We start from the raw sequence: 26,515 nt of genomic DNA, 5'->3' as shown, positions 1-26,515 counted from the left end.
TACATTCAATGTTTGTCACATAATATGGATATAGATGGAAGACCCACCCCCGCTCCAGGATTCGAATGAGCAAGAGCTGTAGTAGAACAAATGGATAGCGGGCAAGATCCAATCCTGGTGACCAGCATCCTTCCAGTTAGAAACTAATCACATGACAGAAACCCCGACATAGGCAGACGGGAATATAAATTGGCAAATTCTATATATTATTAAGGAGAATCGGAGCAGACAATATAGATAATTCCATCGTTAATTGAATCTAAATATCTCCATCTTCTCCCTATAATGTGACACGATGAGAAGCTGTGGTGCTTCCTACCGGTGTAGGCTCTCCTAATGTTGAGTCGTTATCGGTATTTACCGTTGAGGTTGCCATGGCGTCCATCTTTCTGTTAATGACGTCCATTTGTTCTCAAACCTGAGTAGCAATTTGTACCGCTAAATATGATCTAGTTTGTTTCATTTTCTCCGCCGTTGGTATTTTGGATCTTGTTTACCATGTCATCTGGTGGGCTTATATTTGAATTGACTCCCAATAAGCTTTTTAAGGAATTTTGAAAATGTTAATATCGTAGTGCTTTATATTAAATATTTTTATCTTTAGTTAAATTCCTAAAGTGAAAATATTTCCGCAATTAATCCCTACATAAACTGGTATTATCGGGAATAATATAAAATTAAGAATTATTTTTGGTATATTGTTCAGTGCGTTTTTTTTTAATTTTAAAAATCTGATTTTACCGGAAATGTATTTCAGTATTTATAATACATAACCTGTTAAATTAAACAATTATGCTATCGGTTAGCGATGAATTAAGATATCGGTTACCGATGAATTATGCATCGCTTGAGTGATGTCACGGGTTTTTGGCGGTTACAAAAAATAAAATCTTAGTCACTGTGTTATCTTAGAAGATCAGAGTTTTGACAGTATATAAATTAAAAATACTTACCCTATGAATTTCAGACAATCTTGAGTCATTTAATAATTTATATAAAAATATCTATGTAAAAACTAATATAAATTTTATTAAGTTCAAAAATTCTTAGGAAAATATTCCAAAAAATCACATAGTAGATTTTCTACAAATGGTGGAATACATTTCCAGTTAATTTTTTAAATTTAAACAACGTGCCCAAAAATTAATTTAATGCTAAAAATCCGGGTCTATGAAGCACAGCACTTTCCTAAACTCCTAAGACTTATACAATAAAACATGTGATCATTTTTTTAAACTCTTGTTTAATATATTGAGTAAGTGGCATAATTAACATCATCCTTTCAAAAAATTAAGACTATAATGTAACAATTAGATTTGAGTAACTGTAGCAAATTACGTTTGAAAAATTAAATGTAACTAGTTAAAGTAACTTTAACAAAACTAGATAAGGTATATTTATCTAGATATATAATAATATTTATTAGATTGTTTAAAAATATATGATAAATTAACTGTTTTATGCAATTCTTCACTAGATTCAATAGTTGAGCTTTGGTGGATTAGGCTATTATTTTGTTGAAACAAATTTCTCTTGTTTTCATTATAACTTTCAATGACTAGGTTAACAAACCTGTAAAATATATATATCTCTCAAATTACATAAAAATGCTATTTAAAACTAACCATTTAAAAATATTTTAAATATAATAATCTGAGGTGCACTTGACTTTCTATGGCGGATGCCAATACTGGACTAATACCCTGGTTTGCCAGACTTATGTCGTAATCTCGATTTTTAAAACTTGTTAAAGCCTAAATAAGCTGTCAATATATTTTTTTTCCCAAAATACTTAAAATTAAATTTACCAGGCCCAAAAATTTAACATTGCCATTTTTATTTTATGATAATCATATATTTTGTAAAGTGTCTATTTTTTAATATATTGCTCCTTACTGGGGACTAGTGATGTTAAGGTAACTAGTTACAATTTTTTTTAATTTTATTTGCCACATCTATATATCTTTTTAAATTTTAATAATCCATTTTCATTTTTGTAAATATTTTTAAATAATTTAATTTTCAAATCGAATCAACTCGAAAGAAAATACGAATCGAAAATACGTAATGCAAATATAAAATTCGATTCGCATTTTTGTAGGTATAGACGTGCGTATCAAGTAATAGAAATATTCTCAATAATCTTTCACTATAAAATGTAATCATCTTTTGTGTTGATAAACGCGAATGCGAATTTCGGAAAAAAAAACAAAGTGTAAAAAAATAGAATTATTAAATAAATATATTATCCCCATCGTTTTGTCATAAAATTGACAATGCAGGGAAAATAAGGCATGTTCAATTATCTACAGGTGTAGAAATAAAACTGTTGTTATGAATTGCTATGCCGAATTGAGCTGATCCACAAATAGGGTAGTAGTTTAATAAAAATAAATTATGGGCCCGCTAAATCAATGCAGAACTTAAACGAAGTAATGAAACAAGTTAGTTATCATTGATATATAAGTCTCAAAAGACTAAAAATTACATACGTTTTTTAAATCTTTTTTTTATCCCAAAATCGAGGTCTATTTATGCTTTTAGGATGATTTTAAATGACAATTTTAAAAAATTTCAGTTACGATGTTCAATAAATAAATTATAACTTTAAACCCAAGCCATAAATTTTTAAGTTGTACATTTTCTTATTAAAAAATTACATCATCTCAAACTGAGGCTAATAAATTCCTTAAATACCAGAGATGCCCCAAAACAAGTTGATCGGTATCAGACTAAATCCCGCAGTGTCGGCCAATATTTTTTATTTTTGGCTGATAACATGGCCAGATGCCAGATTATATCTGTAATTAATATATTTTTTATCGCATTTTCTTAAGTAAATTTGACTAATTATAAATCGTAAAAATCTTTTATATAAGAAAAAAAAATTATATTAGAATAATAATTTACATATAAATAATTCGTAAAGTAATTGCAATGTAACTAGTTATTATTGGTTTATCTTTTTGTTCTTTAGAATGTAACATGTAATTGTAATCATATCCTAATAATATTTCGCTGATCCAGTTAATCTATTTTTGTAAGTGGGAGGGGGGTGGGGGATTTCCCTTTATTTTTACGTAAAGTTCTTGTGTGAGTTGTAGGTCACATACAAGTTTCTTAGATAAAGGAACAGTGGTAATCAGGTCCTCCAACGTTATATTATTTTTAAAAATTCAAAAATAAAAAATTGTCGCTTAGTGGATCTTCATTCGTTTTGGCTCCCTTACTTAAGTAGCATAGCCCTCGTATTAAGCAATTGCAAAGCATTAGCTTTCATACTTAACGGCATTGGGTACTTACATACGGAATAGGCCTCTTCCACGAAAGCCAAAAAGATGCTCATCAATTGTTACATATGTGATTTATAGTATTTATTGCAGTAGAGGTCGACATTGCCCGGTTTGGATAGTGGAAATTTTCTATGGGATTTTTCGGCCTGGCCAATAATTTTAATCCAGCCTGTAATTTTGTATAAATGTTATCCGAGAATCCTCTTTCGGGCTTTCAGGCCCCGCACTACACCGACCTCTATATTGCAGTTTAGAATTATCGATCCATATTTCTGCTTGGGAAAAATGGATTAGGGTTGGGCAGTAGTTAATTGCATTTACGATATAATCACACAAAATAAATTTGGTAGTTGCAGCAATGACATATAACAGGAAAGACCGGGGCTATTTAATACATGGGGTAATTCCGAACAGCCTTCAATAGGTTTATATATTATGATAAATTTGTAAAAAAAAAAATAAGCTTTGGACTTTGAAAATTTTTTTTAAAAAAGTTTGCTAGATTCTTGTTTAAAATATATTTAATTAAATTCTACACATTAAAATATATTATGACCAACTTTGAATTCTTAATAAATATAAAATAAGATTTCATAAATTTTGAACAGGGATTTATTTATATGATAACGATCGCATTTAAGAAGATTCTTCCTCTGCCGTACAAATGGTAGAGACTAAATTTTATAATCATTCATATATTTTTTCATTTTTGTGCAATATTTTTTTTTATCTTATTTAAATTAGAATGAGACATTATGTAAAGAAAAATAATAATAGTTTGCAATATCAGATAACAAAATTTTAAAATGTACGAGAACAAACTATCTATTATAACCAAGTCAGGCATTATGTTAATTATTAAATCAACAATTTAACATTACTTATCTAAATCTAAAAGATGCTGGACTCCCTGGTTTACTTATAATACCCTCTACAGACAAAAAAGGTTTTAACAAACAGTCAGGAAGAATTTTTGAGAGAAATATATTGAAGCTGCAAAATTATATTTATGTTTCTCTCCTAAAAGGGTTTACTTTTCTAAACAAATCAATTATAATGCTTTCGTGACAATTTTAGCTCTGCTTAATATCACTATTTTATTCCCCATTATAAATATAAGAAGCTTTTAATGTATATAATTTTTTATATTGAATTATAAATTTATTAAGTAAATTTGTCATAACATATTTAAGTTTTAGAATCTAAAAGAAATTGATCTGTATGCCCTATCTTATTCTAAACTGCTATAACTATTATTACCAGGATTAGATGTATAAGCAGTTTCTTATATTTTGTGAAGCCTATTTTGAATGTATGTTACAAAGATGAATAAAGTTGGTAATGTTTTGGAAGTCCATTAAGTGATATTTTATTAAAAACTCTAATAACACCAATAGATGAAACTCAACATAATATACCGACGATTAATTGTTTACTATTCCATTTCTAATGAGCCTCAATGTGATCCTTATCTAATGACATTTGTGGAAATTTACATAAAAAATAAGAAAACTTCCTCAAAAACGCCTACTTACAAGAACAGAGAAACTGGATTAGCAAGCCCATAAAAATGATTAACATGCAAGACTAAACTGAATATGATAATTTTCCTGTCATCCTCCCATTAATATCCAAACTTATCAAAAATTTTAAACCTATTGTTGAAATGTATAATTCTACTAAAGGTGGAGCAGACACATAATCAAATGTTTAGCATGATCCCGTTCAAAGAAAAAATAGAACCATTATGCATTTTTTATTGGATTAAATTTTGTGAGTACTTGCTACAAGCAATTGTATGAAGAAGCCCTTATTGAGACAAAATTTTATGATAGATTATCATTGTGTCAATATTAAATGTCGGATTGGATCGGAACTGATATATTTTAAAAAATATCGGATCAGACCGAAAAACCCGATCCGATATTTTTTTATTGTTTTCGGTTATTTTATGATTATTTATAAAATAATTTCCTAATAATAAATTAGTGAAAGGATCTAAAATACAATTTATTTTTGTAATGTTTAAAAAAATAGTTTAAAATTTTACATTATTTTTGTTATATCATCTGTAACAAGAAGATTTTAAAATATCTAAGAAGTCACATTCAGCTACTGCTGCTAAACGTTCGATTTAGCTAATTTTTTAAAACGGTTAATTCAAGATTTTGGCCAAACGAAAATTCCTCTGCTTATTTATTATTCCCATATATGGCAGAAAGGTTTGAACTTTTGATTTCCAGGTTTAGGTATTTTGACTAAAATCTTAACCATTTTTAAAAATCGGCTATGTGGAGCTGTTTAACAACACTACACATTCACCCATAAACATATTACAAATATTTTAATGAGATTATTAACTTTTGGAGAATAAAAAAAACAAAATATAATCTCGTGAAAGTTGGTTGATTTTTAAAATATTGATATTTTTATGACATTGGTTCAAGGATAAATGATAAATAAAAATCAATATAAATATATAGGTATTATCAGAATTGGATCGGGTTTTAAGTAATTGGAAAATATCGGATCGGATCTGTGAAAAATTTGTGGATCGACACGATCTCTATAAATATCTGGTTAAACCATATTAGAAAAAATGTCACAACTAAAATACCCTGTAAAATAAAGTATCCAAAATATTCTAAATTGGAAATGAATCGAGTGTCATTCCATGTCAAATGAGCAAAAAAATCAATGTAGACTGGTTATATATGTTTCCATTAGATTATAAACAAAATTTTAGCGCATTAGCAACTATATTAGCGGAGATAATCGGGGTTAAAGGTCCAAAAACGCCTTTTTTTCCTTTTTACTGATGTTAAATAATTAGTTTTTAATTTAAAACTAAATATGATCAAATATTAAAATTAATATCAATAGCTAAGTTAATAATTGATAATTATGGCGAAAACATCAAAATTATTTTTTTTATAAATATGGGTCATCTTATGGTCAGTTGAAAACTTGAAATTAATATTTCTAAATGTATATGATCTCCAATTTTTAATTTTTTTAAGAAATATTATCCGTTTACTATTTTTTTAATAATTTCTTCAACAATTAGCATGGCTGGATATTTATTTAAAAAAATATTGCGATTTTTATACTTTAAAAAAATAGATGGCGCTATATATAATAGTTTTAATATGTTAAAATTCATTTTTTTTAGTTTAAAAATATTTTAATGTATAATATATCATAAAATTCGATTATATAACTTTGTAAACCTTATTTCCCTGAGATATTCGCAGGATAAAAAATTTTAATAATTTTTTTTAATATTTCAATGTAAATTAAAATAATTAAAAAATCGGACAAGCACACGAACAAAAAAGCAGGATTAAAGGAGTGCAGGAAAACTATTAAGGGAAAAATCGAAAATCACATTAATTATTAGGCCTACCCCCAACCCTCCCCCCCCCAGACTAAATCATACTCATCAAGACCAATAATGTTATGAAATTGTCATTATCTTACATTATTAAAATAACCAGAGATAAAGAAAATTTCAAAGATTTTGAAAAATTTTTTAAGTAATAAAAATAACAAAATTATAGTTCTGATGAAATAAGCCGACTCATGCCTGGAATAAAAGATTGTGTATCTGTTAAAGGCGAGAAAGAATTAGCAAAGATTTATATTAAATAATCTTAAAGAAATATTCAAGATGTTTAATGAAGAATAACCAAGTATATTAATTGGATTCTCTAAATTTGCCGAACTTAGACCAAAAAGCTGAATTTTAGTTGGATGCCACACACACTGTTTGTGTCTGCGCCATTCATCAGAATGTGAAAATAATGACAAATGTAATAGCTGAAATTACAGCAGGAGAAAATTACTGTATAAATTCTTATAAAAATCTTTTGGCGCAAATTATAATCCATCTCAGCCAAAATGTTATTTAAAAAATTGTGATCAATGCCCTGGTATCAGGTTTGGCAAGTCGGTCAATTGACCAGTCAAATTCAGTCAATTGACGGGTCAATTGACCTGAGTATTTGACCTGTCAAATACGGTCAAATACTCTAAAAAATTTAAAGGAAGAATAAATTGAAAATATGTTTAAAAAAGGGAAAAAAGATGTAAATACATGTGATCACAATGTTTGCTTATTTTTTGTGTTCACAATATCAAGAGAAGAACTCACAAGTATGTGATATAATTTAAGAATTAGCTCTTTTACAAGGTAGTGATGACAAAAATATTTTAAGTGATATAATTAATTTCAGAAGCAAAAACAGCATGTTTAATATAGCAAATTATGCGGAAAGTAGTAATTTCCAGAAACAATCAATTCCGACCACTAGTTAATATATTAAACTTTGTCCACCCTGCCCATTAAGAGACTAACAATTCCTAGTTCTACTTCTTCTTTAGAAAGAAATAGGTCGATTAGGGTTAATATTCTTATGAAAATGGAAATCGATTGAAGATCTAAGACATCAGGAAAATTGATTAAAAAATATTAAAGAAAATGATAATATTGAAAATGAATCAGAACAAGAACTCCGCTACAATAGCTACACGTTAGTTATTGAATGACAATGAATTTAAAAAATTAATATTATAGATTTTATTTTACTATTATATTCAAAATAAAGTTAATATTAACTTTAAAAAAACATATATTTGAATTTGACCACATTTGACCGTATTTGACCGGTCAAATATCGGTCAATTGACCGAAACGTATTTGACCGGTCAAATGCACAACCCTGACTGGTATAGAATCTCCTATGGGCCAATTATACGAATTGTTTCAGAGAAATCGTATAAAATATGTCACGTTTAAACAATGGATCATGGTGAATAGAGCAAATCTTGAAACTATTATAAAGTTCATTAATGGTTACATCGAATATCTATTATAAAAAGTTCAAATTTTACTGCGTCACTCGTTTATAGCTAAACACAAAGTTTATTTTTGAAGAATTCCAAAGAATATTTAAAAGATGATGAATTTTTAACAATTCTAGATTATTCTGAGAATTATTCCTTTATTTTACAAGATGAAGTTCAGGCATTGGAACAATGTGCAGGCCACTATACATCCATTTATAGCATATTATAAATCTGGAGAAGAATTAAAAAATATAAATTTTGTTATTTTGTCCGAATCATTAAGCCATAATACTAGTGCAGTCCACCTTTATCAAAAAAAATTTATTAAATTCTTAACAGCCAAATTTAATTCTAAACCAGAAAAAATAATATATTTTTCGGATGAAGCCGCGTCTCAATACAAGAATCGCAAAAATTTTCTGAACATATGCCTTCATAAATACGATTTTAATATTCCTGCCGAATGGCATTTCTTTGTCACTGCTCACGGCAAAAATGCATGTGACGGTATCGGAGGAACTGTCAAAAGATTAGTTGCCAGAGCTAGTCTTCAAAGGCCAAATAAAAATCAAATCCTAACCCCATTAGAATTATATAATGATGCTAAAGAAAATATTAATGGAATTCAATTTGAATATGTATCCAATCAAGAATATATTGAAGAGGAATTAGCCCTTCGTAAAAGATTTAATTCTGCACTGCCCATACATGGGACCCAAAAAATTCACGGGGTTATTCCCATTGATCAAAATAGACTAAAAACCAAAATATATTCTAATTCCAAAAAATATAATATAAAACAAGTTTCGTTTTTAAATGAGAAAATTATATTTCAAAATATTAATGGATATATAACATGTGTATATGATGATAAATGGTGGTTAGGATATATAATCAATAAAAGTGATATAAATGAAGAAGTAAAAATCCGATTTTTACACCCTTGTGGACCTTCAGCCTCATTTAAATTTCCTCTGAAAGATAATATTTTAGTGTTGCCTAAATCTCATATTCTCTCGCTGGTCAATCCTTCTACTCCCACCAGTCGAATATATATATTATCTTCTGAAGAATCTCACAAGCTAGCCAGGCTTTGTATTCCTTTAGATGAAGTTAATTAATTTATAAACTATCTTAAATAGGCAAAATTTGTGAAGATTTTAAAATTTTATGATCTGAATTACAAATAATATATATAATGCACATTGTAATCGATTTAGTATGATATATATATACAATAAAATATTTTTAATCAATAAAAAAAATAAATTTTAACATATTAAAACTATTATATATAGCGCCATCTATTTTTTTAAGTATAATAATCGCAATATTTTTTTAAATAAATATCCAGCCATACTAATTGTCGAAGAAATTATTAAAAAAATAGTAAACGGATAATATTTCTTAAAAAAATTAAAAATCGGAGATCATATACATTTGGAAATATTAATTTCAAGTTTTCAACTGACCATAAGATGACCCATATTTTATCAAAAATTAATTTTGATGTTTTCGCCATAATCATCTATTATTAACTTGGCTATTGATATTAGATTCAATATTTAATCATATTTAGTTTTAAATTAAAAACTAATTATTTAACATCAGTAAAAAGCAAAAAAAGACGTTTTTTGGACCTTTAACTCCGAATATCTCCGCTAATATAGTTTCTAATGCGCTAAAATTTTGTTTATAATCTAATGGGAACATATATAACCAGCCTACGATTTTTTATCGAAATCGAAAGGGGTCGGCCGAAAAGTGATTGATTTGACATGGAATTACCCAATGAAAGTCCAAATCTTCATAAATCTAAATGAAGACTTTCTCCTTTTAATTAACGACATATGCACACACAAATTAGAAACATCAGTGCAAAAAAGAAGTTTCCCCAAAATATTGTGCAAATTATTATTTTATTATTTTCACTATATTTTTTATAAAATATGATATTTAATTTAGAGATCTGCAAAAGTAGGCCTGGCCCACACCTTGCCCAAACAAGATTTGAGCTCGAAAAAAATATGTTTAAGCTGGATTGAGTAATATTAATTTTTTTAAATTAGGCCAAGCTAGGTTGGGTTTAAATTTTGAAATAAAATTGATATATTTTAAAATAATAGATATATTTTAAAATTTTTGTAAGACAATTTTTATTTGTTTGTAAAATGATCAAAAACTTGATTATGTTGAGTGTAAAAATGTAACAATAAAATTGGAAAAAAAATGAAAACTATATTTAAATGAATTCAGGTTAGGCCAAGCAGAAAATAATTTTTTTGGGTTGGGCTTTTTGGGGCAAATAGAAAAATTTGTTCAGGGTCAGGCATGGCTGGATAAAAATTTATTTTTAAATTGGAGCAGGTTTGAAAAATTAAGCTTAATGCATATCACTAATATCATTATCTTGAAGAAAAAAGATTGAAAAAAAAATGTTTACTTTTAGCTATGCTCATTTCAATTGTTTTGTTTACTCATATTGGCAGTTGTTAAAGTAGCTTGCGCGCTATCTTTTTTGGTAGCGTTAGCTAATAGCGCGCTACTTTTCCCAATTATTTATTTTTTAGCGCGCTCCTTTTTATGAAAATAACTAATGGCCGCCATTTAGCTACTTTCAAAAAATACAATGAATGTAACTATAAACATGAAAATATAAATAAAATTAAATCATTATAATTAATTATATAATTTTATTTATATTTTCAATTTGTGATTTATATTTTCAATTTGTAATTTCGATTATATAATTATTTTAATCATATGCAAGCGTCTTATAAATTATATATATCAGCCGCATAACCAATGGGGGGGAGAGAAAATCCCCCCCCCCATCGCATATTTGGCTGTTTTTACCCCCCCCCTTCCAATCAAAATTTTACAAATATTTGAATATCAATTTTCCAAAATAAATATTTATAAATAAATTTTATTAAAATTTCCTTTACTTGTGAGTACATTAACATTATTCAAAAATATTAATAAAATGGAAATATTTTTTAGTCAAAGAGATTGAAATCAAACGGTAATTTATTTTATTATTATATATAATTATTTTATTAAACAAAATTATTAGTGAGTTAGAATTAATAAGTATTTTTAATAATATTTTAATTATTTATAAATATCTATAATTTTTTAAATATTTTTCTTTTACTTCCATTTGTAGAACATAAGAAATAGAAATACAAAAGTTAAATAAGGCTAAGTATGAAAAAAAGTAATGTGTCATATATCATTATTGAATTCAATTGATCAATCAGAGTTTATCATTGCTGCTAGTTGCATCAATAAATTATTTTCCTTTTACAAAAACCAAATTAAGATTTGGTTCAGGTTATTGATTTGGTGGAAAATATAACAGGTAGTAGATACAATAAGAATGAATGTAGATGAATATTTTCATATTTATCTAAACGTGGAATCGAAGGCTAAATTTTATGATATAACACTAATTAAAGGTCGTCTAGCACCTAATTATTGAGATGTAAAATAAATATTGGCTCAACTGAAGAATATTATAAAATATCCATTATCATCCCATTCTTAGATACTTTTTTATCGCAAATAAAAGTACGGTTTTTAGATAAAAAAACAAGTCTTTAGCAATCTTCAAGTATATTACCCAAAAATCCTTCTTCGTTTTCTAATGCCACTATTGGTAAAATTAAATATTTAGCAAAATTTTATTCCTATGATATTGATACTGAAATAAATTTAATCAGTGAATTCGAATTGTGGTATAAATATTTACTACGTTTAGCTATTTTACCTGAGCATGCTATTGATGCGCTCAATCGTTGTAAAGAAACCTTGGCTCAATTTCCTAATATTTTGAAGTTGTTTGATATTCTTGCATGTTTGCCTATTACAACATGTACGAATGAAAGGACTTTTTCCAACTTGAGAAGTTTGAAATATTTACGAAGTACTACTTCCGAATCTCGGCTAAATGGGTTAGCTGTTAAATATCCACAGAGATTTGGTTCCAACGACAAACAAAATTCTTGATGAATTGGCAACATTCCAACGAAAATTAAAAATCACATTATAATTATAGTATTTTAAAAAAAAATTTGTATAATATTGTATTTGATAAGAAGTTAAAAAAAACTTGTTTTCTAAATTATTTCCTAGTCAATATTTTATAGACACTATTACTATTAGTATTTTCAATAAATAAAATTATATTTTACTTATATTGTATAAGAATTTAAGCTGAGGCTAGTTTTTAAAGCAAATTTTAGAGAAAAAAAGGAAATTAAACTTTATTTCAACTCTACATTTAAAAAAACTTTATTAAATATAATACCTAACTTAAAATAATAAAAAATAGGCTTGTAATATCCATAAAAACGAATTAGTAAATAATAGTTAAAAGTAGAAATATAATTATTATTAAATTATGAATAATTTAATAGAATAGCTAAAACATAAGACCCGGCCGAAGGCCAGGTAAAGGGGCCCAAAAAATATCCCCCTTCCCATAAGAAAATCATGGATACGCCACTGATATATATGCGTAAATTTTATCTGATATTATAAAGATGTGAAAAGCTTAGTCATAAATAATTATAAAATTACAAAATAAGCTATAATTTTCACAATTATTGGAAAAAAAATATATTATTAGTAAATCATATATATAAAGTCCTTAATTTTTGCTGTCTTTTATCGATTGAGATCCAAGTTCCTTTTAGCGTCAACGTTATAATTGGGAGTAAAATAGCCTAAGTCTATCCTATGCCTAGAATGTTCAATCAGAGTGTTTCGGTCATTGAGAGTATAAAGCTGAGATAATTGCCCTTTTTTATGTTTAGGGCTAACCTGTGGCGTAGGTAGAATCCCTCGTTGGGATCCTCGGTCCTAATAGAGATCCGTTTTCCCAAAATTAAAAAAGGCCAGGGCATGAGAGCCGAAAGATGTTAGAGTCGTGGCAATTAGTGGTATAAATGTATAGTTGGCAGGTAGTTATGACGAATATTTAGGAATTTATTTGTCTAGGCGTCCAGTAAAGCATTCCTATTTATATTAGAAGGGGCAAGAGGATCGATGCATGAAGAATCCCAGGTTAGAAATTCTCCCCTCTTCCAAGGGATCATGGTAGAACCATCAGGCCGTTTACCGTCAGAATTGTAAAGAACATTAGGCTCGAGGATTGACGAGATCCAGTAGATTTCAAGGCCCTAGCAATAGTATCATTGCATTTTGAATGCCTAATGAATCTTCCTCTAAAGCGCTTGCAGTGCAAAGAGTGACGGCCCTTGGAGTTGACCGATGTTTGAAAGAGGATACAGTGATAAGGTATCACCATATCACAATTAAGTCGAAGACCGATGACGTGACGTAGCTAATCATTGCTTAGGAGCTGGTTAAGGTTTCGCGATGGGAAAGCCTCTATCCCAGTCCTTCTGTAGTTGCCGAAGAGGGAGGATCGACTAATGAGAGAGACTTCCATAGATCAATTGCCTGCAGAAGCAAGGGGTTAGGATGTTTTATGAGTGAGTGCATGATGGGCTCACAAGACAGGCGAGAGGATATGAATGCACTAACGGAAAGTAGGGGGCGATGCCATTGGATTTGGTTAGTAAGGTAGCCTGTAACCAAGATAGGTCCCCAAATTTAAGATTGAGTAATCTTCTGTGAGGCGTTTAATCTTGAGCTCATGCGCAGCGAAGTTGACATCATATTGAAAGATTCGCAACTATCGGAGTGCATATAAAATTCTCGGAATTAGAAGGTAGTTCTTCGATAGGAAGAAAGCTTGGTGGGTTGGGAGACAGGATAGTGTATCGCGCATGAGGATCTCTGAAATATTGGCAAGGAACTTGATAATGGACTCGTTCTTACCTACTGTAGAACCGAGATGTGTCAGAGTTCAATGATGTATGAGTGAACATAAGATCGTGATTAAGGTCAATGATCCCAAGGGGACAATATTCGCTCTTGTCTGGATTAATTCGCAGTTCCAAACTGCTCTCGCTGGATTTTATCTTGAGTGCCTTTATCACTTCATCCGGTAAGCCGCCTAGTATACCATCGTCGATATACCAATTATGAAGATTTCACTTGCATTGGTCATTTATGCCTCGTACCAGGCTTTTTGCCCAGACAGGACAAAAAGGAACCAAGAAGGTCACCTTGTTGTATCTCATCACTAAAAGGAATTATTCTATCTCCAAATTGAAGGTGCGAGGGACTAGCATAACAATCGAAGATAAATTGTGAGTATTCTGGGTAGAAGGTGAGGATAGGATTTAGAAACGCTCTTCGTCTTAGAGAGGTAAAGACGTTAGAAAAGTCTATTTTAACTAGGATATCGTCGCTGGGGTATGTTTGTAAATACATTCGGGTCATGTGAATGGATACCTCACATCCACCTTTTACGTTGAAGCCTAATTGATTCGGGCACAGGTGATTGGATATTGTGAACAATATTCTGTTTACTACTAGCTTGGCGGTTAATCGGCGCCAAGTGGTTCCAATAGCGATAGGGCGAATATCTTTATTAGGTTTATGGAGAGCGATGAGTTTAGCTAAGTATAGGAGTGGAACAATGGCGGGTGGTATGTCTCCAGTAAGCATATGGTTGATGAGTTAGGTAATTTTTCCCAAATATGTGATGTAAGGTGCGGTTAGATCCTGTAAGAATATTGGGCGAAACCCATCAAACCCAGGTGAGGAATCGCGATAGGAGAGAATAGCCTTTTTAACGTCGCTTGTGGTATAAGTGGCTAGGAGCTCCAGGGTAAGACGGTGTTTCATCCTTAAAATAGTTGTGAGTAGTGTTTTAGGAGAAGAGCTTGATAAGTTGCTTGATCGTAGGGAGTCAGCTTATTGACAGAGGTTGCCAGGCGTATGGCGGATTTAACATTCAGGTTCTCAAGTTTTTTAGATATTAGCCTAGCTTTGGTGAGCAGGTCATTTTTATGATTCTTATTTTTATCTGTGTCATTACCTTTAAAGAATGTGGAAATGTGATTAATGAGTAAGGGGTAGATAGTTGCATCCTTAATGTGTCATGTCAGGGATTTTTTTCTGGCGGTATCAGGAACTTGCAAGGTAGTAAAGGCAAATGACAGGGTGTCCAGCCAGTGTTTTTCAGAAGAATAATAATTTAACAAGGAAGTCAAGTTTTTCTGAAGCCTTGCTCCCTTAGGTATTCGTGGAATTATAAATGGCGTTGGTGTGACTTGAAATATTTCTTGATCTGTGGAGTCAGCTGGATCAAACGTGGAAACATTTGTGCCAGTGTAGATAGAAACTGTTGGGCTAGTAAGCACATCAGCCAATGAGGTGGGAATGTTGATTATGGGTTGTTTAGTTGTGAGGGCAAGAGCTAAAAAGGCATTAAGGGTTAAATGAATGACTGGTGATAAGATGGGTAGCCCATATTGAGGACACTTGATTTTCTGGTTTTGATGAGATGACAGGCCCCAATTTGGTTATTTTTATAAATTTATTACTCAGTGGGCAGTTATGTTTAATATAGGTGCTGTGCTGAGGTCTGGGTAAGCTCATGAATTGGAAATTTTTACCAGATTGAGGGTGAAGGTGATTATCATTATTGTTAAAATTCACAATTGTGTTTATGGCTAATTGTATGCATTGCTCTGTAAATTAAAATTCATATAAGTAAAATGTGATGAATTTTTTTTTGTTGACAATGACCATCAATCATATATTCTATTTACTAATAAATTTAAAACTCTTTATATGGAATTATTCTATCAATAGTTATTATATTGCCAATCTAATATCAAATAGGCACAATTTTAATATTCTATTCTCAAATGAGTTTTTTATATGAGATCATGAAATGAAAGCTGTAATTGCAAAGATGGTTTCATAATGGGGTAATTGCCTAATATCATTAATAACAGCATTATTGTATGGTGGGATTTGTGATGGAGAGTGAGGAATATTGATGGTGAGTAGAACCAGAGTGTGTATACTTGAACCCCCATGCAGTATAATATGCCTCAAGGATGACAAAGTAACATTCAATTTTGTGATCAATTTGGTGATTGTGTTATTTAGAATATCAAATTTATTTGATTGAAATAATTTATAAGAATATGATATTAGATTAGAGTGAATATAATGTTATTTTACGTGGTTTTTAACTAATTAAAATATATTTTAAGCTTAATTACTTATTAACTTATAAAAGAACAGCAGTTGGATAGCTGATATTATAATTTGTATTATAAGCCTAAATCATCTGGTGTTATAGATTATTTAAAATGTCATTGCAAATGGATATCGAAATCGATGTAATTGAGTCAGACAATGATAATCTTAATGGTTAAAAGTACCCTGGAAGAAAATGTTCTTGATAATAATAATACAAATCTTCCATTTTCAATTAATGTTTAAAAAAAGGTGGCTACAAATTTATTTGTTTAAAATGTATAGTAGCTATATCCTCAAAAACACTTTTATTTTTAAATCCTAATAGTATTTTTATTTTGTAAGAATGTTCATACCAACAGTTTTAAAGGATAGAAAATCATCTTAATAATTTTGGTATAAGGGAGACTACATTCAAAAAGACCAATTTAATTCAAACAACTGTTTAATTATATTGCACATGACAATATTTCTCAGAAACTGGATAAAGTCATTGTTGATTTTATAATTGATACAGCCATATCATTGGATGATAATCCATCATTTACCATGGTAATCAAAATTCTATCCCCTGGTACAACCATTTTTTGTCACCAGACATTAATGATTAAGATAGCAGATAACTTTGAAGTGATAAAAGATGCTCTAATCGATTAGGCTCATGGTAAAGCTGAATAGTCTACAAAGATGCCTTAGTTAGGACCACAAAAACGAGTTCCATTGATAATTTTTTTGAAATAAAGGATACTCCTATAATAGAAAATCCCCTTTTGGTAATTTTTCTTATATTAAAAATATGTATATAAAATTAAATACTGCCTTGACCTCAAGTGTTATGGTTGAGAGATTATTTAGCAAGGCGAAACTTATATTTTTAAATTATCGCTTTAGACTTGAGGATGATAGTATAAAAGTAATTTTATTATTAAAATGAAATAAAAAATGAATATTACCATAAATAGTTATTTTTATTACATTAATTTTAATCTTTTTATATAAAATTTTAAATAATCAATAACTAACTATATTTAAATATTTATAAATGTTGATTTTTGTGTATTTAAGCAAAAAATTAATAAATTTATTTCTAAATTTTTTATATAAAAAGTAATTAAAAAAATAGTAGCTAATAGCGCACAATTTTTTTTGATGGGTAGCAATAAAGGTAGTGCACTACTTTTTTGACAAATAGCGTTAGTGGTAGTGCATTACTTTTTTTGATAAATAGCATTAGCGGTAGCACTGTACTTTTAAAAGTAGCATTTGACAACTTTGCTTATTAGAAATTACAACTCTATGCCAAATTTTGTTATAAATTATTTTCGATTTCTCAATAAGAAAAGAAGGGATTTCAAATAAAAACATTTAAAAAGTCGAGATATAAATTAATGGTAGAGCCCTGAATCAATCCAAGTCACATCTAAATTGAATAGACATTCTCTTAGACTTAGTCATATGCTGGCCTTCATTTTAAATTTATTTTGGACTGAGTTTGGTATTCTGGCCTTCATTTTAAATTTATTTTGGACTAAGTTTGGACCTAGGCAAAATTTTAATTTATTTTTTAATATTAAGACTACAACATTTTTTTTTATTCTTTACCACTTTTATTTGTGTTCATTGAAATATTGTACTTTTTAGACAATACAATATAAAAAATTATATCAGGTTAGACTCTCTGTTCCTAGAATACAATTTTGTATCAGTTCAGATTTAGACCCTTGAAAAAATTTTTAATTAGATCAAATGAGCAAAAAAAATTTGCAGACACCTGATAGGCCTGATACAGAGTTAGCTATTGGTGTCTATAAAAATATCAAAATGAGTATGCTTTTTATAATAACAAATAATTAATATAATTAAATTTCCATTAAAATTTGAGTGTCTTTTACTGCTAAAAGATTCAATTCTTTTAATTTTTTAAAGAATCTAATTATAATTAAAACTTTAGTTTACAAACTTGCATATTACCAGATTATTTATTAATAAATAATGTATAAAATTAATTAATACAATACCTAACTATTGCCATTGAAAATAGGAATGGTAGTTCATGATCCAAACTACAAATTATTGATTTTTTTGAATCAAGTTGTACTTCTTTTTGTCTAATTTTGGGTATTACTAAATCTATTGTGGCAGCCAAGGCCAAAGGAAAATCAGTTGTGTCTCTATTATAAATATTTAGTTATAGAACAATTTATATATATTAAATTTTAGCATTTTTGTTTCAAAAAAAACCATCGAATACTTATGACCTATTTTGTAAAAGTAGAAGGGTATTAACACCTTCCAATTGAGAAGGCACATCATTTGAATAAATTTTATCTCGCAATTCCTTCCAAAGCACTATAAAATATTTGATGTTAATTATAAAATGTTGTAGCTTTTAAATTACATAAGTACATAAATAAAGTAACTTTTTACTTTTTAAGAATTATTCAATGATATATATAACTATAGATTGGCGATTCATTCATTCAATGCATTATAAAAGTGTCCACACATTGTAATCAGCTGTAGCGCCATTTTGTAGTTTGGTTATCCATTATTTGTCAGCAAGAATTATTAATATATAGAAAACAAGTCTAGTTTTAAAGGTGATTTATGATATAATATTTTATAGTATCTTTTATTCTTAAATTTTCATAAGACTTTTTTTTATGAAGGTGGAGTAGGTGATTATATTTAAAAAATGAATCTAAGACTAACCCACCTATTAATTTTATTTTCCATTATTTTTTATAAATATGTTTATGAAGTATATATTTAGTAATTTTATTTTATGTCCACAATAATAAATATTTTAAACTAAACTTATTTTTATAAAATTGAGTAATTCTTATATTTTTAAATTTTAATAATAAATCAACATAAGGAGAAAGCTAGAAAGAGACAGGCACTTTGTCGTATCAAGAAAAGGAACGAACAAAGTCTTATTCCTACAACATCCAACCATCTTGAAGATACTGGAAATAAACAATTTGCTTCAACATCCAATCATCTTGAAGATACTGAAAATCAAGAAGAAGTTGAACATTACTGTGGGCCATTAAAATCTATTTTATTATTTTTTTTTAGATATAATTTTTTCAGTGATCCTATATCAATAAAAACAAATCAAGTTAAAAATTTTAATTTATGACAATAAATAAATTTATTTAAATTAGATTCCACGGATCATATTGCCGAAATGTGCCATTCAACGGACTCTTAATCTACCCAAATCAATAAAAACAAACGAAGTTAAAAAATTTAATTTATGTTATCAAATAGATTTTTTTAAAATTAGATTCCACGATATATATTACCGAAATGTACCATTCAGCAGAATCTTAATCTACCAAAATCAATCAAAATAAACCAAGTTAAAAATTTTAATTTATCTTAATAAATTAATTTTTTTAAATTAAATTCCACGAATCATATTACCAAAATGTACCATTCATTCAACAGAATCTTAATCTACCCAAATCAATAAAAACAAACGAAGTTAAAAATTTTAATTTATGTTAAAAAATAAATTTATTTAAATTAGATTTCACGGATCATATTGCCGAAATGTGCCATTCAACAGAATCTTAATCTACCCAAATCAATCAAAACAAACAAAGTTAAAAATTTTAATTTATATTAACAAATAAATTTATTTAAATTAGATTCTACGAATCATATTACCGAAATGTACCATTCAACAGAATCTTAATCTACCCAAATCAATAGAAAACGAAGTTAAAAATTTTAATTTATGTTAACAAATAAATTTTTTTAAATTAGACACTACCAAAATCTACTATTCACCAAAATCTTAATCTACCCAAATCAATAAAAACAAACCAAGTTAAAATTTTTAATTTATGTATAACAAATATTTTAATAAATATAAATTTCTGAATCACATCTCATAAGATAGATAAGAAAATTTTTGATTTATCCATCATCAGGGGTTATTCAAAATTTATTATTTATTTATGAAGTATATGGTTATTAATTTTAATTTATGTCCACAATAAAAAATATATTTCATCAACTAATAAAAAAGAAAATTCTTATTTCACTATCATCTTGACGGGCAAAATATAAGATAAAATAAGTATGTGCTACATAATCGTAATTACCCATGGAATATTTTAGAAAAAATTATTATAAGCCTGGCATATGTTTACATCAGAGCCGGTGTATTGATTGTGAAATCAATACCCATTGTAACTTCAATACCGTATTGATATCATTATAGATTCATACCGTAGTGATATATTGCTATTGTAGAATCAATACCGTATAGATTTTTAAGATGTTTGCATCGCTTCAAATATTTTGGCGACCATTAAAATTATAAAATATTTATTTATTATATATTTTTTCATCGCTTTATAAATATTGGCGGCCATTTTCGATTTGTAAAAATTTTATTTAAAATAGATTTAATAGTTTTAAATATATTAAAATGATAAATATGATTTTCTATTCTTTTATATAATTTATCAGGGAATTTATTTATTTTACAATTCTTGATATCCTATATATTTTATATGTGTTTACTCATTATTTGTAATTTGTGAAGTGCTATATAATTGTTGATTCAAAGTTTTATAAATGATATTATGAATTCAAATAAATTAAATGGACCTTATTGATTGAGTTTATAAAATTTTGTGATTCATATATAAATGTCGAATCAAAGATTTATAAAAATCAATAACGTATTGATTTTTGATGGTATTGATTTTACAATTACACCGGGACTGCAGGTCTCTGAATAATCACAAAAATATTAAATTATATGTATAATTTTTAGCAGGCCTCAAATTTATTTTATTTATTTTAGATAAATATTTCTGCACAACAATCATTAGTACAAGAACATTATTGTGGATTACTCAACACTAAGTGCGATTATTGCGATTCTCTAAATTTTTTATTGGAAAAACCCACAGATGGCAAATTTAAGAATTGCTGTCATAAGGGTAAAGTTAAGATACCATCAATCCGATATATTCCTTTTTTACAAGACCTTTTATCTAATCCTAACAATGAATTTCATTCAAACTTTATGAAATATATAAGATCTTATAATAGTTCACTTGCGTTCGCATCCATGGGAGCACAGATTTCTAATAGTTTAAACCCAGGCCCATATTGTTTTAGAGTTCATGGGCAAATTTATCACCGAACATCTCATTTATATCCTTCCACTGGGATGCCTCCTAAATTTGCACAACTATATGTCCTTGAGACCACCCAAGCTGTTAATGGCAGTTTACACATGAAAGAAAATTCTGGTTGCAATGAGGATCTCTTAAAAAGATTAGATATTTTAATAAGACAGAATAACCCATTTTCTATTAGTTTTAAAACCTTGGGAGAAATTGAGAAAGAAGAAAAAAATAGGGCTATTCAAGAAAATCGTCCAGTTCAAAAAATCAATATGATTTTTCGTGCAGATCGCTCAAGTGACAAGCGAAGATATAACATTCCTAATATAGATGAAGTAGCTATAATTTTTACAAATGATGATGGTGAACCCCCATTTATCAAGGTCTATCCTCGAGTTGATGGTAGTGATCTGATAAATATAAATATATTAAGCCCTAATCTTGATCCAATGGTATATCCTCTATTATTTCCTTTTGGTGACCCTGGTTGGAAACCAGATTTAAAGGGTGAAGATACAGGGCGTACAAGGGCAAATATCTCACTACTACAGTTTAAAATATTTAGATTAGCAATTCGTGAAAATGAATTCAACCCAATCCTTTTTGCTGGGAAATTATCACAACAATATATTGTTGATTCCTATTTACAGGTCGAGGCGAATAATTTAAATTTTATTAGACAAAATCAGCCAAAATTACGAGTAGATGAATATTCTGGATTAATGGACTACTTGGAAACAAAGTCAAACAATATAATTCCCGGCAAAGCAGTAATATTACCATCATCTTTTCCTCAAAGAAATATGCGAGAACGCTATCACGATGCAATGGCCATTGTGCTCAAATTTGGCAAACCTGATTTGTTTATTACTTTTACATGCAATCCTAATTGGCGTGAAATTAAGGAAAATCTATTTTCCGGGCAAAGTCCTACAGATAGACCAGATTTAATAGCCCGTGTTTTTAAATTGAAATTAAATGAATTATTGTTCGGTATAAATAAAAAAATTTATTTGGTAAATCTATGGCTTCTATATATACAATCGAGTTCCAAAAAAGAGGTTTGCCTCATGCCCATATACTTATTATTTTAAACGATGATAGCAAAATTGAAACATCTCAAGCTATAGATAAATTTGTTTGTGCCGAAATGCCAGATAAAATTCTCGATCCTAAACTTTTTCAGATTGTTACCCATTTTATGATACATGTTCCTTGCGGGATATTTAACCCCAAATCGCCTTGCATGGAAAATGGCATATGTACCAAAAAATTTCCGAAGGATTTTCAAATGGAAACAAGACCAAATATTGATGGGTATCCATATTATAAAAGGCGAGATAATGGTATTACAATTCTTTCTGGTAAACTTACGGATAATCGTTATGTTATTCCATATAATCGATATCTAATGTTAAAATTCAATGCTCATATTAACGTGGAAATTTGTACATCTATTAAATCGGTAAAATATATCTTTAAGTATATTTATTAGGGCTATGACTGTACTAATGTTGACATTAATGTTGCTTCAAATATAAATATTCATGACGAAATTAAATCACATTTAAATGCGCGATATGTGAGTGCATGTGAATCAATGTGGAGATTATTAGAAAATAATATGCATGACCGCTCGCACGCTGTTATTCGCTTAGGAATTCATTTACCTTTACAACAGCCAGTATATTTCACTGCTGGACATGAAAGAGATGCTTTATTGAGATCAGAAAATAATCATACTACTTTAACGGCATGGTTTGAGTTAAATAAGACAGATCTAAATGCTAGACAATATCTTTATGGGGAAATACCTTATCATTATGTGTTTACAAATTACCATTGGAAACTAAGAAAAAAACGATTAAATGTAATTTCGAGAATGTATTCCGTTCATCCTAATTCTGGTGAACGATTCTTCCTTCGATTATTATTACTTCATGTTTGCGGGGCTACAAGTTTTGATTATTTAAAAACTATTAATGGAATTTTAATGAGTACTTTTAAAGAGGCAGCTATTAAAAGAAATTTGTTATCAGATGATAAAGAGTGGGAATCATGCTTAGAAGAGGGATCAATATATCAAATGCCGTCACAACTTCGGAGTACTTTTGCCTTTATCTGCATTTTTTGTCAGCCTGAAAATCCTGCATATCTATGGAATAGGTTCAGATTTATGATGATTGAAGATTATTTGCGTCAATATTCAGAAGTAATTGCAATAAACATGGCTTTAATGGACATTGAAAACGTTTTTCTTGATCATGGTTTATGCTGTCAAAGTTTTGATCTTCCTTCACCTACAAAAATCCCCCCAAAACAACATTATGATGCCCATGTTGAAGCTGCCGATTCAATCGAGCGTATATCTAAATTAAACCGATTACAAAAATATGCTTTTGATTTAATTATACAAGCGATTGAATTAGAAAATATTCCAGAAATATATTTCTTTGTGGATGGCCCTGGAGGTTCAGGTAAAACGTATCTTTACAATACCTTAATGTGTTATATAAGAGCAAAAAATCAAATTGTATTGCCTTTTGCAACCACCGGCATATCCTCTATTCTTTTAAATGGGGGAAGAACCATCCATTGCGGATTTAAATTACCTGTGCCTATCTTTGAAACTTCTACATCCCATATGAATTTACATAGTTCGCTAACTCTAGATATTAAAAATAGCAAATTGATTATTATTGATGAGGCCACAATGATGACTAAACACGCTTTGCGATGCATTGACTGATTACTTAAAGACATTATGAAAAATTTCCACCCATTTGGCGGAAAAGTAATTTTATTAGGTGGTGATTTTAGACAGACTTTACCAGTAGTGCCTAAAGGCTCCAAAGTCGATATTATAGAGTCCTGTATAAAAAGTTCATATTTATGGAGTCATTTTAAAATAATACATTTGATTGATAATATGCGTATTTCATCAGATCAAGTTGATTAGGTAACTTAAAATTGGAGATGGGCTATCACGCAGCAATTCTGATCTTCCTACAAATAGTGTTGAAATCCCACCTTATTTGCTTGAAAATGATTCATTAATAAAATGTGTGTATGGTAATTCTATAGAAATTGCTGATATAGATAGTCTTTCTACTAAAATAATATTAACCACCAAAAATAAAATTGCACTTACCCTCAACAACGATATCATTAATATAATTTCAGGCCCTATCAAACATTATTATAGTGCAGATTCCATTGAAAGCGATAATAAGGATGATATAATGAATTTTCCACTAGAATTTTTGCATTCACAAACTCCATCCGGTATGCCACCTCACAAGCTAACACTTAAGGTTGGTACAATTGTTATGCTATTACGCAACTTGAGCCCAAAGAAAGGACTTTGTAATGGTACCCGTTTAATCATACGACATTTACATATTAATTTTATCGACGCTGAGGTATTGACAGGCACTAATAAGGGTTATCGAGTTTTTCTCCCACGAATAGATCTAGCTCCAAGTGACTCTCAATTACCATTTACTTTAAAAAGACGACAGTTTCCTATAATTCCCGCTTTTGTGATTACAATAAATAAAAGTCAAGGACAAACTTTTGATCATGTAGGCTTATTCCTCCCTGAGCCCGTCTTTGCCCATGGACAACTATATGTGGCTTTTACTAGATGTAAATCTCAAAATAATATGAAAATTATGATTTTGCCATCAGAATTACAAGGAAAAATTTTAAAAAATGATAAAACATTCACACAAAATATCGTATATAATGAAATCTTAAATTCATAATTTGTAAGAAATTTAAAAAAGTCACCAACTTTGTTATTCACCATCAAATCACCAACTTTACATCATCTTCAAAAACTAAACCACCTTGAGCAAAGAAAAGAGAACTTCTTCACCATCGCTAAACCATCTTCCTCACCAAAAACAATATATTCTATTTTATAATTTCAATTTACACGTTTTATTTCAGGTTATTTACAGCAAACTACGAGCAAGAAAATTACAACATCATCTTCAAAAACGAAACCAACTTGAGCAAAGAAAAGAGAACTTCTTCACCATCGCTAAACCATCTTCCTCACCAACAACAGTATATTCTATTTAATTTCAATTTACACGTTTTATTTCAGGTTATTTACGGCAAACTACGAGCAAGGAAATCACAACATCATCTTCAAAAACGAAACCACCTTGAGCAAAGAAAAGAGAACTTCTTCACCATCGCTAAACGATCTTCCTCACCAACAACAGTATATTCTATTTTATAATTTCAATTTACACGTTTTATTTCAGGTTATTTACGGCAAACTACGAACAAGGAAATCACAACATCATCTTCAAAAACGAAACCACCTTGAGCAAAGAAAAGAGAACTTCTTCACCATCGCTAAACCATCTTCCTCACCAACAACAGTATATTCTATTTAATTTCAATTTACACGTTTTATTTCAGGTTATTTACGACAAAGTACGAGCAAGGAAATCACAACATCATCTTCAAAAACGAAACCACCTTGAGCAAAGAAAAGAGATTGAAATCTCCTTTTTTAGGTAAAATTTTCTATATTATGAAATTTATTATATTATATTTTTTATATGGCTACAAATGCATATGTGTTGTAACCAGATAATCATCAACTCTTGAAGTATAAATATTTATTATATTTTCTTATAATTCATATCTTTGTCTCTTTTTTTCTATTTCTTCCTTCTTATTTTCATTCTTTTTTTCATTTCTTTGCCCCCCTAAAATCCATCTCCTACCTTCACGCGGCGGGGAGTGAACAGTAATTCTGACTAACAGGAGCTCTGGTAAATAATGTTAGTATTTAGGGTGCTAATAAGAGATATTGTTTCATTTTTGTAATTTAAAATATAAATTTCGAAATCACATCTCATAAAAAGGAAAATGTCTGATTCATCCATCATCAAATAAAGGTAAAATATATTATTCATCAATCATTGAATAAAAAAGACAATTCCTCTCTCTTAGTCTTAATGGGTTGGAATTGGCCTGAAGGAGGAGGGGGAGGGGTAAAAAGAATTATCGTAAAAGAACGAATAAAATTCTCATCCCCGTCATTTTTGACGGGTTATCAAC

At 29.0% G+C, this 26,515-nt stretch overlaps 2 protein-coding genes across 2 annotated transcripts in view; one reads left to right on the top strand and one right to left on the bottom strand.

Moving 5' to 3' along the window:
- LOC135925316 (uncharacterized) overlaps nucleotides 1-18,778 on the bottom strand; it is an 88,808-nt gene extending 70,030 nt beyond the window's left edge. The window contains exons 1-4 of the mRNA XM_065460942.1: nucleotides 18,702-18,778; nucleotides 18,533-18,623; nucleotides 18,293-18,445; nucleotides 1,455-1,572 (exon numbers count right to left, since the gene is read on the bottom strand). Coding sequence (XP_065317014.1) covers nucleotides 1,455-1,572; nucleotides 18,293-18,445; nucleotides 18,533-18,623; nucleotide 18,702 — 363 coding nt within the window. The 5' untranslated portion in view covers nucleotides 18,703-18,778. The remainder of the gene's footprint in view (nucleotides 1-1,454; nucleotides 1,573-18,292; nucleotides 18,446-18,532; nucleotides 18,624-18,701) is intronic.
- Nucleotides 18,779-18,937: 159 nt separating this feature from the next.
- On the top strand, nucleotides 18,938-24,179 carry LOC135924917 (uncharacterized). Its single transcript, XM_065460049.1, has 8 exons — nucleotides 18,938-18,943; nucleotides 19,153-19,305; nucleotides 19,813-19,887; nucleotides 19,934-20,005; nucleotides 20,052-20,114; nucleotides 21,103-22,418; nucleotides 22,535-22,817; nucleotides 22,926-24,179. Exons 1-8 carry the CDS (start codon nucleotides 18,938-18,940, stop codon nucleotides 24,177-24,179), a joined length of 3,222 nt encoding a protein of 1,073 aa, XP_065316121.1.
- Nucleotides 24,180-26,515: the final 2,336 nt, after the last annotated feature.

This window comes from Gordionus sp. m RMFG-2023, chromosome 1, assembly GCF_954871325.1.
Source record: "Gordionus sp. m RMFG-2023 chromosome 1, tfGorSpeb1-WG-v2, whole genome shotgun sequence".
In the NCBI taxonomy this organism is placed as follows: Eukaryota; Metazoa; Nematomorpha; class Gordioida; order Chordodea; family Parachordodidae; genus Gordionus; species Gordionus sp. m RMFG-2023.
Note: the sequence above shows the minus strand (reverse complement) of the source record. Positions and strands in the feature narration are given on the sequence as shown.